Source organism: Heterodontus francisci, chromosome 5 (genome assembly GCF_036365525.1).
Source record: "Heterodontus francisci isolate sHetFra1 chromosome 5, sHetFra1.hap1, whole genome shotgun sequence".
NCBI lineage: Eukaryota > Metazoa > Chordata > Chondrichthyes > Heterodontiformes > Heterodontidae > Heterodontus > Heterodontus francisci.
The window spans coordinates 199343784-199358117 of NC_090375.1; the positions used below are offsets into that span (position 1 = coordinate 199343784).

General features: G+C 43.5%; 2 gene segments (V, D, J or C); both read left to right on the forward strand.

Annotated features, from left to right (window-relative positions):
* The first annotated feature begins 2167 nt into the window (after positions 1-2167).
* Positions 2168-2661, forward strand: LOC137370327 (immunoglobulin lambda variable 3-21-like). The segment is given in 2 exon segments: positions 2168-2254; positions 2345-2661. Coding segments are annotated over 2 exon segments (360 nt in total).
* A 10645-nt stretch (positions 2662-13306) lies between these two features.
* Positions 13307-13868, forward strand: LOC137369685 (probable non-functional T cell receptor gamma variable 10). The segment is given in 2 exon segments: positions 13307-13454; positions 13549-13868. Coding segments are annotated over 2 exon segments (468 nt in total).
* Positions 13869-14334: the final 466 nt, after the last annotated feature.

Consider the following 14334-nt stretch of genomic DNA (forward strand, 5'->3'; position numbering starts at 1 on the left):
TGATGGCACTTCAGCATCAGCATAGGTGTTATGAAACCAAGAGAAAAAAAGTTATTCAGGAGATTGATGAGCGAGATAAGAAGCTTTGTGGTTGTGAGAAAGTTATGAAGAGGTTAAAATCACAGCTAGAGGAAGAGAGAGAGAGCTGGAACATTTGGACAACATGGACGAATAGGAGTCGGGGGTTTCTGTAAAAGAAAGTTAAAAGCAGTTGAAGGAAAGAGGAATCAAAACTGCTATTGTAATTTATTTATTTTGTTGGTTCTGTTTGAGTCCTGATTTAAATTTCAAGTTGTCAAGACGACTGCTATAAGAATTGAGAATGCAAAGGAAGCTTTCAGTAATAATGTATGTGTGTGAGTTTTGTTGTGTGCTTTGGCACTTTGAGTTTATAACACATTATAGGAGTTGTTACGACCACTCAGGACAAAGACTCCGATCAAATGATATGATTCTGATTGCAGTGCGAGCAATGCACTGTTGATTCAGTCCCGCCACTCTACAGGTCGCATCATATTTCTTTAAGCTTTCCAAATCGAGAAAAAGAAGACAAATTGAACAATCAAGTACCCTATGAATGAAGTAAACCAAACCAGATATCTTTAGATATCAACAAATTAACTATTTATTAAAAAAACTAAAATCTTAAACACTACTAAGATAAACCAATATCTAAAGACCTTATAACTTTTTGTTTAAAAATTATCTTCCACATTCACATACATATACTTGGTTTTAAATTAGCTGTCAGAAAAAATAGAAAAAAAAGTCTTTGCTGATTACATTACTGATGAATGGAGTTTACCAATACAACACAATCAAAGTTCACCTGCAAACCGAAAGTCCTTCCAAAGTTAGAAATTCAGCAGTTCAGTTCGGCAGCTGTAGTACTAAACTCATCTTTTTTCCCAGCAATGAACATAGCAGATATCAAGGAAATTAATTGGCTTGAAGCTTTGTAGAATTTTGAGAGAAAATCAACACAACTTTTTTTTCTTCAGTTTAAATCACCTCAGAGAGCTCTGCTTCCTTCACTTGCTGGAACAATTTATCAACCAACTGTTTCTTAGCTAATTTTTTTAAAAGTCAAAAATGCAACATTGAATCTCTGTCCTTTCTCTCTGTTTGGCTGTTGCTTGGCAATCAGAATACAGTTTGGCTCACTGTCTCCAGAGTGTTCTTTAGATGCACTGATCTTTTTACACTCTTAAAGATGCACCACAATATTTCCGAGGAGGGAAAAACGCACGTCCATGACAGAATTCATTTGGATACATGGGGATATGAAAGTGTGCATATGATTATTGAGTGTGCCTGTATCAATTTAATGTTCTGTAAAGTTGTGGGTCGATGGGAAGCAATTAGTGTTGGGAGTTTATTGTGTTATTATATCTCCCAGGTAAAAGAAATCTCATGGCCCCTCTTCACCCCCCTAATTTCCTTCTTAAGTGTAGTCCTAAAGACCTGGAGGGACTCGGTCGATCCCAGCAGCCTATACCTGACCAATGCCTCCTTCTTTGTCCTGACCAGACCCTCAATATCCCTCGTCAACCAAGGTTCCCTAAACTTGCCAGCCTTGCCCTTCCATCTAACACCTTGGTTAATCTCGTCCCTTCACATTCCCGACTGGAATAAAAGATGGACGACACGAAGAAGTAAGCCCCTGTGTGTCTGACACACGCACAGGCCTTCAATACCCCTGATAAAACGGTGCCCAACAGAACATTACAAATGATCCATTTTTCAATTATCTACTTTACAGTTTTTTTTTACTTTTTTCTTTTCTCATTCCATTACCACCTCCTTTTGCCTCACACCATCATCCCTTTTATCATTTCATCTCTCCTGCCTCCCACTCTATCACAGACATTCCCTTTTGTTCTTTCACCCACTCACCCCGCCCCTTTCCCTAAATCTGTTTTTGCTCAAAACCTGTCACATTTCTAACTTTTGCCAGTTCTGACGAAAGGTCATCGACCTGAATCCTTAACTCTGTTTCTCTCTCCACAGATGCTGCCCCACCTGCTGAGTATTTCCAGCATTTTCTGTTTTTATTGCAAAATAATCGATCCGGGCATCTGGAAAGAGGTGAACGAGAAGACGGGGCGGGTTTAACAAAATCTCACTGATGGGGTTGTGGGAAGTGAATCATTTCCTTTTAGTTTGTAACCAGCTGGTTGAGTGAACAGTCCCTGATCCAGCAGAGTGAACATGTCACTGTATTACTGGTTCATTGTGGTGACCGTTTTTCCCTGTATGTGTTTCTGATGCTATTATTCAAATGCTGTTATTCAGTCTGCTCTGTCACGCTGTTTATTTGTAACCGTGTCTATTCTTTTCTCAGGCGGATGTTTCGCTCAAACCTTGAGACAGATTATCCCATCCATTAGCAAAGCTGCTGGTAAAACCGCTAGATTCCAATGCGAAATACAAGGTGGCTCGGTCAGCAGCAGTAACCCCCTCCACTGGTACCAACACAAACCCGGCCAGGCACCCACCAGAATACTCTATTATGGGGGAAGTATATCGCGGGATCCAGGATTTGGTGAATTGTTTAAAGCCGGGAAGAGTAAAGACAACGAATTCTACCTCACAATCGACAAAATAAAGGCTGAGGATGCGGCCACTTATTACTGCGCGTACTGGGTGTACACAGTGTGAAACAGAAAGACAAACTCTGTACAAAAGCCCTGAAGCACTCGAGCTTTAACTATCAGAAAAACCCACGCACTCCTCGCCTAACCCGTCTAAGCAGCAGCGACACCGCAGTTGTATTTGTCTCTTAACTTTTTCTGCCTAAACCCAAGAATTGCCAAGTGCTGCGATACCAGCCAAGACTCGGTCATTTTGATCTATTTGCTTCTTCTTAAGTGCCGGACATGGCGTTAAAAACCCCAAAGCTGACTTAGTAGGGAGCTCGCGGTCCTTGGTAAAGATGAGCCTGCTCTGTCGGTGTTGCATGGAGGTTCTCCTGAGGGCGGGTTCGAGTAAAGAGTTGGTCTTTCAGAGACCGATTTCCAGGGTGTGGGATATTCGCTCAATGGCGACCGGATCAGTGTAATCCCGCGGGATGGAGCAGGCCTGCGCGGAGAGGAGGGGTTGTTTACACTGGGACACTCAGCCAGCTCTGGTCCCATTGCAACAGTGAAGCCGGCATCGCGGACAAACTTCACATGAAGTAGGAGAGGGGATCCTGGGCTTTATAAACAGAGGCGTAGGATAAAAAGCAGGGAAGTTGTATGAAATCTTTATAAATTACTGACTATATTTCCTGCTGGAGTACTGTGTCCAATTCTGGGCACAGCACTATAGGAAGGATAACAAAGCCTTGGAGAGGATACACTGGAGTAGTACCAAGGATGAGGAATCTCAGTTCGGTGGAGAGATTAGAATAGCTGGAGCTGTTTTCTCTTGAGCAGAGAAGGTTAAGAGTAGATTTAATAGAGTTGTTCAAAATTATGAACACACGAACATCCGCATTAGGAGAAGGAGTAAACACTCAGCCCTTCGAGCCTCCTCCCTCATTCAATAACTTCATGGCTGAACTGATTACTCCACATTTCCACCTACCCCCAATAACCTTCCATCCACTTGCTGATCAAGAATCTATCTACCTCTGCCTTAAAAATATCCAAAGACTCTGCTTCCACCTCCTTTTGAGGAAGAGAATTCCAAAGACTCACAACCCTCTGAGAGAAAGAACTTCTCCTTATCTCTTCTTAAATGGCTGACCCTTATTTTTAAACAGTGACCCCTGTTTCTCGATTCTGCCACAAGGGGCATCATCCTTTCCACATTCAACAAATCAAGACCCCTCAGGATCTTATCTGTTTCAATCAAGTCGCCTGTTACTCTTCTAAATTCCAGCAGATACAAGCCTATCCTATCCAATCTTTCCTCGTAAGACAGCCCGACCATTCCAGGTATTAGTCTAATAAACCTTCTCTCTGCTGCCTCCAACGCATGTACATCCTTCCTTAAATAACGAGACCAGTACTGTACACAATACTCGAGATATTGTCTCAGCAATGCCCTGTATAGCTGAAGCATAACCTCTCTGCTTTTGTATTCAATTCCCCACGCGATAAATAACAATATTCTATTAGCTTTCCTAATTACGTGCTGTACATTAGTACTGACCTTTTGCAATTCATGGACTAGGCCACCCAAATCCCTCTGCATCACAGAGTTCTGCAATCTCTCACCATTTAGATAATTGACTTATTTTCTATTCTTCCTGCCAAAGTGGACAATTTCGCACTTTCCCACATTATACTCCATTTGCCAGTTCTTTGCCCACTCACTTAACCTATCTACATCCCTTTGTAGCCCTCTTATATCTTCTTCACAACTTACATCCCTACCTATCTTTGTGTCATCAGCAAATATAGCAACCATACCTTTGGTCCCTTCATCTAAGTCATTTACATAAATTGTAAAAAATTGCGCCCCGAGCACAGATCCCTGTGGCACAGCACTCGTTACATCTTGCCAACAAAAAAATGATCCATTTATGCCTACTCTCTGCTTCCTGATAGCTAGCTAATCTTCTATCCATGCCAATATGTTATCCACTACACCATGAATTTTTATTTTCCGCAATAACCTTTGATGTGACACCTTATCAAATGCATTCTGGAAATCTAAGTACAGTACATCCACCGGTTCCCCTGTATCCACTGCACATGAAACTCCCTCAAATAACTCCAATAAATTGGTGAAACACGACTTCCCTTTCACAAAACCATGTTAACACGGCCTGATTACCTTGAATTTATCTAAATGCCCAGGTATAATGTCTTTCATAATAGCTTCTAACATTTTCCCGAAGACAGGTGTTAACGAGCCTGTAGTTTCCTGCTTGCTATCTCCCTCCCTTTTTGAATAAAGGAGTTACACTTGCTATTTTCCAATCTAACGGAACCTTCCCCAAAGCTAGTGAATTTTGGAAAATTAAAATTAACGCATCAACTATCTCAGTAGCCAATTCTTTTAACACCCTAGGATGAAGTCCATCAGGACTGAAAGGTCTTGATAAAATAAATAAGGAGAAATTATTTCCACTGCCAGGAGAGTCACTAACCAGAGTACACAGATTGAATTGGATAAGAAGCAGAGGGGTGATGAGGAGATTTTGTTTTAGTTGGATTGAGATGTCGAAATTGGACACACTACCTCAGTGGTGGTGATCCCATAGTAACTTTCAAAAGGAAGTGGGACAAACGTTTGAAAAGGAAACGTTTGCAGGGTTATGTGGAAAGAGCAAGGCATTAGGATTAATTGGATCGCTTTTTCAGAAGAGCCAGCACAGGCATGATGGGCCGAATGGCCCCTTCAGTGCTGTAACACTCAGTGATTCTGTCATCTATACATGGAACCATCAGTCCCTAAACTCCAACATGTCATGGTCAGCTCATTTACATGAATGGATTCACATTAAAAAAGGCAGGAAACCCCATTAACTTGCTTTCTCACCACACATATCATGAGGTGAAAGTAACTCGAGACCCAGGCTCACACCAGCTGATCTTGGCCTATGGGTCCACTTAGGTACATCGGCTACCATTACCAAAGATGACAGCCAGAGACTCCCATTTGTTGTGTGGATTGTGGAGCACAACTGTCAAAGGCCCACCCTCCAGCCGATAAAGAATTTACATTTATATTGCACCTTTTACCATCTCAGGACGTCCCAAAGTGCTTTACAGCCAACAAAGTACTTTTTCAAGTTGAGATGCTGTTGTAATTAGTCAAAGCGGCTGTCAATTTGCTCACAGCAAGCTCCTACAAACATCAATAGATAATTAAACTATTTTAGTGACGTTGGTTGAGGGATAAATATTGGCCAGTATACCAAAGAGAACTCCCCTGGTCTTCTTCAAATAGTGCCATGGGATCTTTTACATCCACCTGACAGGGCAGGCTGGGCCTCAGTTTAAGGTCTCATCTGAAAGACGGCACCTCCCACAGTGCAGCACTCCCTCATTATTGCACAGTGAGTATCATCTTAGATTAAATGTTCAAGTCTCTGATGTGCGTCTTGGACCCACGAACTTTCTACACTGTCAACGACCAAATTTTTAGAAACTGAAAATAATCGCCGGGTTTCTATGTCGTGTTAGAGAGCGGGGTTGAAGCAAATATGAAGGACGGAAAGTGAGAAAAAAGCGAAAGTGTGAAACGGGGGAAATGACAAATAAATACAGTCAGCAAGACAGGACAGTAAGAACTCCAGTCATATGAGAGAGCGAAACGATTAAAAGCGAATTGTTGGAGACAATAATGATTACAAACCTGCATTAATGGGAGTAAAAAACAAGAGCGAGGCAGTAATTTAATTACTTCAATTTTGTATAAAAGGTGCACCGTCTGTAGTTTACAATAGGTTTGACTCACTGTGGCTCTCACTTCCTGTATATCAATGGATAAACGCTTAACCATTGAGTAAACAGCGGCGAAGCAATGCTCCAGATCATGAACAGATCACGGTACCACCAGGAAGTGGAACCGCTTTTGACTGCATCCGAGTTGCGAGTCATTTCCTGTTTAAGAATCTGGTTTAACAGAGCAAGTGCAACCTAATCTTCATTGCTGTACCATGTTGTTCCACTGGTTGGTTATTGTGCTGATTCTTTCCTCCAGTAAGTGTGCCAGGAATCAGTTACAATCATAGAATGGTTGCAGCACAGAAGGAGGCCATTCGGCCTGTCGTGTACGTGCTGACTGTCTGCAAGAGCAACTCACCTAGTCCTCCCTCGTCCTTTCCCTGTCGCCCTGCATTTTTTTCCCTTCAGGTGTTTATCCAATTCTCTTTTGAAAGTCACGATTGAATCTGCCTCCAGCACACTCTCAGGCACTGTATTCCAGATCCGAACCACACAATGCGTGAAAAATGCTTTTCCTCATGTCAGGTTCGTTTCTTTTGCCACTTGCCTTAAATTGGTGTTTGCTGGTTGTCGACACTTCCGCCAATGGGAACAATTTTACTCTATCTACTCTGATTTCTGCCTATCCTTCAAAACTATATGACTTTTCTGTGCTTTCTTTGCAGGTGAATATTTAGCTGAGGCATTGATGCAGTTTCTGATATCAAGCCTAAGACTACAATGGTCAAAATACAATGTGTGACACAAGCCACTGAAACTATTCACTGGTACCAGCAGCAAACAAACCATGTGCCTAGAAGAACAATCTGCTATCGCTAAAGAGGAGCAGTGTTGGACCCTGGAATCTCAGTCAAGTTCTCAGCTGAGAAGAATGACTCTTCATTCCTTCTTGTAATTGATAACATTTGATACAAACGGGTGAGGAAAGCGTCTCAGACTCCGCTCTTGGCCCTTTCTTGGTTTGGCCAGAACAGGGTTTAAATTTTCAAAGATGCTACTTTAGCTTCACCTCAGTGAGTCCTTGTTGACTGCTCTCCAATTGTAACTGTAAATGAACCAATCAGACACGGTTTCTCAGGTTTAAACAGGAAAGGTGTAAGTTTATTAACCTTAACACTCTAACTCAGTTAAAGTTAATAAAATTATGCGACACAATCACACTAGTAAGCATACACAATACACACACACACAAATGAAGACAGAGGAGGAGAAAGAGTTAAGTGGGGGGTGGGTGTGGAGTAATAAATAGAATATAGTTACTGTCTTTGGTTTGGATGTAAAGACCTTGATTGGAGTTAAGTCCTGCAATTCTTGCTGGGGCCCAGTGCACACTTTCAAACTTATTTCGCTGGTACCAAAAGACTGAAGAAGTCCTCTTAATGTGCTTCCGTGGGTCCCTGGAACTTTGCTGGAGAGAGGGAGAGAGAGAGAGGGGTGCTTTCTTCTTGAAATTCAGTTGCAGTCTGCCCCAATACTTTTTGTGCGGCAAAATTCAGTCAGTTCCCAGGTTAGCCGGCAGGTTAGTCATGTTACCAGCTGAAACAGCATTGTCTGCGAGGGTTGGTGATTCTTCAAAGCTTACGAGACACACTGAGTGGGGGAGGGGATGGAGTGGAGTGCTGGCTCTTACACAAACAATGGCACTCATTGTTTTTGGATCATCACTATTGACAAAAGCCACCTCACTAATTGAATCAGGGAACACTCCCATTGTCTTTCTATTCAACTGTCTCTCAGAATGCAAATGCACAGCCATGTTTTCAGCCATCCAGCTCTGTGGTCTTTTTAAACAAGGTATGTTCAATGTCCAGTAAAAGTGCAAATAGTGTTCCATATGATAAAATTGATATGTTTGCATTTGGTAGGTGTGGTTTCGTCAAACCTCCACCTCTCGCCGAATGAAATGTGACATTAGCGGGTGCATTTCATTATAAATTAGAAAGAAGAGAAAGTACAGGAAAACACACACGCATTTCTCTCATTCATTCTCATTCATTCAGAAACCTTAAAATTGCTTCAGCCTGTCTTTCCTTGTAGCAGTGCTCCTTTGGAGTGCCCCTTTGTCCTTGAGGTAGATCTGAGATAGTTATGTGTTGCTCAAGGGTTTTAACGTTTCTTCACAGTCTGCAATACGTTGGGAATGGGCATCCCAATAAACATGCGATTTTTGGGAAGGTTTGAAGTTTGCGCATTTCCTTGATTTTCTAGGGTGTGTTTGTTCCTGTTGGGGTCTGCAGGGTGATGGTTAGATTTAATTAGCCCGGGTTTGGAGCTTTGATCATGGAAGGCGGAAGTGGGTGGATCCACTCTGATCTCCCTTTCAGCGCTCTGAAGAGTCATGCAAGTGCTTTTCTCTTTCGGGTATTTTGGGTTCCTGACTGTGGGGATGGATTCTTTGCTAATCTCATTGTCCTCTGGGACATTCCTGCATGCAGGTATTTGGCCAGATTCCACTGCACTCTCCTGGTGCACTTCGACTAGGGAAGGCATCACCCTCAATGTTCTCTGCCATCTTGAGGACTTTCTTTGACCCTGCAGGTTTCTGTAAATGCTGTTAGCAACCCTGGTGGGCTTCTTCTGGTGTCTGCATTTACACAGGAGGATGAGGGGCCTTATTTTGCCCACAATTCGGGGTTGGCTGACTGGACAGTAGGGGCTTTCATTTGGGAATCCTCCTAGACCTCCTTTAACCTGCCCTCTTGGTCCCTTTTCCCCTTTACTCTCTAACGTTTAGCCAGCCCTGCGATTGTTTGTCCCCTTTTCTTCTTGACAGGGGTCCCATACAGTTCACCGGCACGCTGGTCCTCCAAATGCCAGTACAGGAATTAGGGGTATAGATTTCACTGTGGGTTGAGGTTTTCCCTCAACCTGGTACATGTGGCTACTCCTACAGTACTCCACCACACCTTTGTGGAGTTTTTGCTTGTCAAATGCTGTCTTATGCGGGCTTTGGTTTTTTGTATACCGACATTTAGAACCTCATGGGCCATTCTTAATATTTCCCTCCAGCACCTCTGCGGCACCACTAACAGTTGAAGCACTGCCCACTTTTTGTCCTCAGGTCTGTGAGTAGAACTCTACTTCCTCATCAGTACCTCATTCTTTAAATAGTAGTAATCAAGGAATCCCTCTGCTTCAATTTCAGTCTGGGCAGCCTGTGCTAATTCTTTCAATACTGAGTTGGCTTGCTGAGCCTAAGCTAGGGAAGATCCATTTAATCCGTTGTTTGGGTCCTTTAACTTTCCAAAGAAAATTTCAGACCGACAAACAGCATGGTCATCTGTCTGCAGAGTCAATTCAGTCTCCTCTGGGCGAGCAGGTTTGGTCATGGCCCAATTCACTACACATTCAGGGGAACTGCAGGGGACTGTTTCCTTCCACTGCCCTTTTTCTCTGAACTCCTTCAGTCTCTCTTCACTACTGGGAAGTTACCACCTTCGCCCCTGCCAGATCATTATCTAGGAGCAGGTCAACCCCATCCACAGGTAAACTCGGAATAATCCCTACAGTCACTGGTCCCGAAACTAGGTCGCACTCCAAGTGTACCCAGTGTAAAGGTATGGGTGTACACTGCCCTCCAATACCGTTCACTAACACTTTGGTATTTTCTGCACTCTCTGGGGGAAAGGTCAGACCTTTTCCTATCAAAAAGGATCTCGTGCCCCCTGTATTCCTGAGGATTACTATGGGCTTATTTGCCCCACTCACGGGGTATGGGGTTGCTCTCCATTTAGATACAAAATCCTGATCACTTTCAGGGATCGTATTAAATTATCCTGCTCCCCAGCAGAATGTTTTCTGGGTCTTACTACTGCTGCAGTCAAAGGCACAGCTTGGTTTGCTGCGCTTTCCATCAGGGTCCCTTCTCCTTCATGGAGTGGGTGTGCCCTGATTAACCCTCAGGCTTTCCCTGTAGTTTCCAGCAGTCAGCTCTTAGATGACCTGCATCATTACAATGGAAACACAGGCCTCTGGGTCTCACCCCTACTTGGAACGCTATCCTTTTTGGCTGGAGGAGGGTCCCCTGTGTGTCCAAATTTTCTTTTTCACCCAGGACTGTTTGGGTTCCTATCACCTTCCTACCCTTTGTCCTTTTCAGATTTGTGGGGGTGACTATGAAAGGTTTTCCCCTGAGGAACTGACTTGTATATCACAGCAAACGCATCAGCCAGAACTGCGGTTGGCCTCGCTCTATGTACTTTTTGTTTCTCCACGTGGGTCTTTATGGGGAGTGGGAGAGAGTTTTTAAATTCCTCGAGGAGAATTACCTCTTTGAGGTTTTCATAGCTGGGCTGCACTTTAAGAGCCCTCAAACACTGATCAAAAGCCAACTGCTTATTTCTCTCAAACTCCAAGTAAGTTTGATCAGCCATTTGCCTGAGTGTTTGGAACTTCTGGTGGTAGGCTTCTGGTGCTATCTCATATGCCCGAGGATAGCATTTTTTGTCAGTTCATAAATTGATGAACTCTCATCTGACAATAGGGTATAAACCTCATGGGCTTTTTTCTGTGAGCTGACTTTGCAGCAGGAAAGTTGAACTCTCAGACAGCCATTTTAACTGTCTTGAAAAAGATATAAAAAATGCTTCCACATCACCCTCATTAAATTGTGGAATCAGTTGGGAAAATTTTAAAAACTCAGTACACAGCCCCAAATTACTATGCTCCATATTTTCATTGGGATTACTCTGTCGTCCCCTTGGTTAACTCAAGCCGCCTCCGCTCTCTTTCCTCCTGTTCCTTCTGGAAATTACTTTCTCTCTCTCAATACTGTCATTTTCTCTCTCTCTCTTCCCTTGCTTTTTCTTTCTCCTGTCTCTCCCTTTCTATCTCTCTTTCACTGTCTTCTAATTCAAATTTCCTCTCTTTCCAATTGTATATTTGCTAACCAGTGAGGGATGGGCACTTTACCTGGCAGCCTCTTTGGAGGCTGGGGGCGACCCAGCTGTTCAGGAACCCTGTGCAATATGCAGGGACACCCCGCGCAGCACGCGCTGCCTGCCCCGGCTGGAACAGCTCCCCTGCCCTCGCTAGTGACTGTCTGATTGAACCCTGCGAGCTCCGACCGCACTGACCTGTTCCAAGGCCTGCTTCCATTATGGCTCTTCTCGCTGGGCGCTGATTGGCCTACAGCTCTTGTAGGCGGGACATCCTGTCTCGGAGTGGGCAAACCAGGCAATTAATACGCAAAATAACGTCCTGGCTTCCAGGGGTGCTGGAGGCGGGTTGGCCCCCAACTTTCAGCCGGTGGGCAGGACCATTGCCACCTCGTGATTCCGGCCATTGTGTGGGTTCCTGTGCGGAAGGGCGGAAGGCCAAGATTCGCTCCAAGATTGGACCCCAGACTCTGACATGTTTCCAGTTCCAGGGGTAGGCCGAACATCACCCATTCTGATTTCCATTTCATTTTACCCAGGCTGTTCACTCCTGTGGGTGGTGGTCGGGTGAATGGCTGATGTGATATTGAGCTTGATATTGAGCTTATTGAGCGAAGCAGCTGTTACTCTGCCTGCTATCATTTGGAAATTGTACATACAGTCTTTCAAACATGTTCTTTATTGCCTGATTGATAGTGAATCGGAGCAAAGACTAAAATATGAAGATGAACACAGATGCAGATGAGCACCTGCTGTTTGAAATTGGTGGCTTCCGAGCTGGTGGATTGGCGTCAATGGTTATATTGGGAAAGGCGTGGGCTCATCAGTGAACAATGCAGGATATAAAGCTGGGTAGATCTTCAGAAGTTTTGTTTAATTTAACTTTGGACAGCAGAGTGAAACTTCGCAGAACATTTCCTCAGCACGGGACAGACTTGATCGAGCAGATTACAGAGCAGGTTTTATGTAGTTCGTGGAAGGATTGGGTATCGTGGGCCAGGTGGCTTTATACTTCTTTTAGCAGATGTGAGGCTGATTCATTTATGCCTTTGAAGCGTATGAATGATCTGTTCCGCTTTAACTGTGGACCTGGATAGTCTGGCCAGCTAGGGCAGATTAAAGGATAGAAAGAAGAAATAACTTACGTTTGTGTAGCATCTTTCAGGAACTCGAGACCTCCCAAAGTTTTCACTGTTATTCAAGTGGTGCAATCCTTGGATATGCAGCAGCCAATTTACACACAGCAATATCCCTTATACAGCAATAAGCTAAATAGCAAAAGAAAATGTTTTAGTGACGTTGGTTGAGGATAAGTATTGGTCAGGACACCGGGAAAACGTCTTTGCGTTATTTGTACAGGGCCGTATATTAATTTGCACTCACCTCAGAGGGTCAATACGGTCTCAGTTTAAAAGAAAGGAGAGGAGAGAAAGAAATACCGAGAGAGTGAAAGATAGAAAGTGAGAGAGACAGCGAGAGAAAGACAAAAATAGAGAGTAATAGAGAGAATGAAAGAGAGAAACAGAGAGGAGAGAGAACAAAATAGAAAGAGAACAAGAGAGACAGAGAGAAATAGAGAGAATAAGACAAAGAGGTAATAGATACACTATACAGGGCTCTAGGCAGATCACATTGAATAATCACAAGACACACAGGAGACAATGTGCTGGAGGCAGTACAGAGAGGTGTGAAGAGGTTGGTCCTGTTTTCAGGAGTATGAGTTCTGGACGAAGATTGATTGGTTCTGGTGAGAAAGTGTCCGAGAGAAGTTCTTAAAGGTGTGTAAGATTGTTACCGGAATGGAAGAGGTAGATGTGTAATGTTACTTTCATTTAAACTGTAGTAATAGGACAAGGAACCACGAGCCAACCATGTAGAAGGAAACTCTCGGGCGAGATCAGAAAGCTGGTCACCCAGCGAGTGATCACGCTTGGAATGGACTCCAGGGCAGCGTGGTTGAGATGAAAGCCTGTTTTAATGAAATAGTGAATAACAAGATGAAACGTCACAGCCACCAAATGGAAACGCCACCCTTGAGGCCACATGGAAATTCAGCAATGCGTGAAACTGATTGACAATTTCCGGTATCTCAGCGTCCCAGTACAAGTATTTGTAAACCTGGATCAGTTCTGTGTTGGGTGCACAAACATGAAGGGTCAAGTCATTGTGGTTTTACTCATCACCTTCCTCGGTCAGTAATTTAGGTTCTAACTGATTATTTTTATTAATCTCTCGCCTCCGCTTTGTGAAATATTCTAATTGATTTCTATTCTTCTCTCTTGCAGGGAAATCTGTTGCACAAACCTTGACCCAGTCCCCATTTTCGATGACCAGAGCTCCGACGAAAACTGCACGGTTTTACTGTAAGGTTGAAGGGACAAATTTCGAAGATGCCGTTATCCACTGGTACCGGCAGATCCCGGGTCAAGGGCTGCAACGCATGTTATATTTTAAGAATCCATCTGAGACTTTGAAGGATATGACCGACAAAGACATTTTAGCTAAAAAAGAATCCAAAACTAAATCCTGCACCCTGCTCATGTGGAATATCCAGGAGGATGACGCTGGGACCTATTACTGTGCCTACTGGGACCACAGTGACTGAAAGCGAAGGGAAACCCATGCAAAAACCGAACCTGCACGAACACCATCATGCTCAGCCTGTGCAAGCTGTTCACACACAAACCACAGGTGCAGATTTCCATGAGCTTTTAATTCAAAGTGTGCTGGGTATTTTCAGAATGTTATTTGCATAATATTTTTGAGCTGGGATGAATAAAATTGATTTGCTAACTCAGTGAGACAGTATGACAGATCTGTCTTTATTCTATAAATGGATATAACAATTCACTTACTGTTTAAACTAACAGTCCCTTTATCACATTCTAGAAAACCGCTGTAAGTTTCAAAGCGGGTCTGGTAGCATCTGTGTGGAGAGAAACCGAGTTAACGTTTCCGGTCTGTGATCTTTCATAAAAACTTTGTTCTGATGAAACGTCAGAGATGTGAAACGTTAATTCTGTTTCTATCTACACAGATGCTGCCAGACCTGCTGAGTATTTCCAGCACTT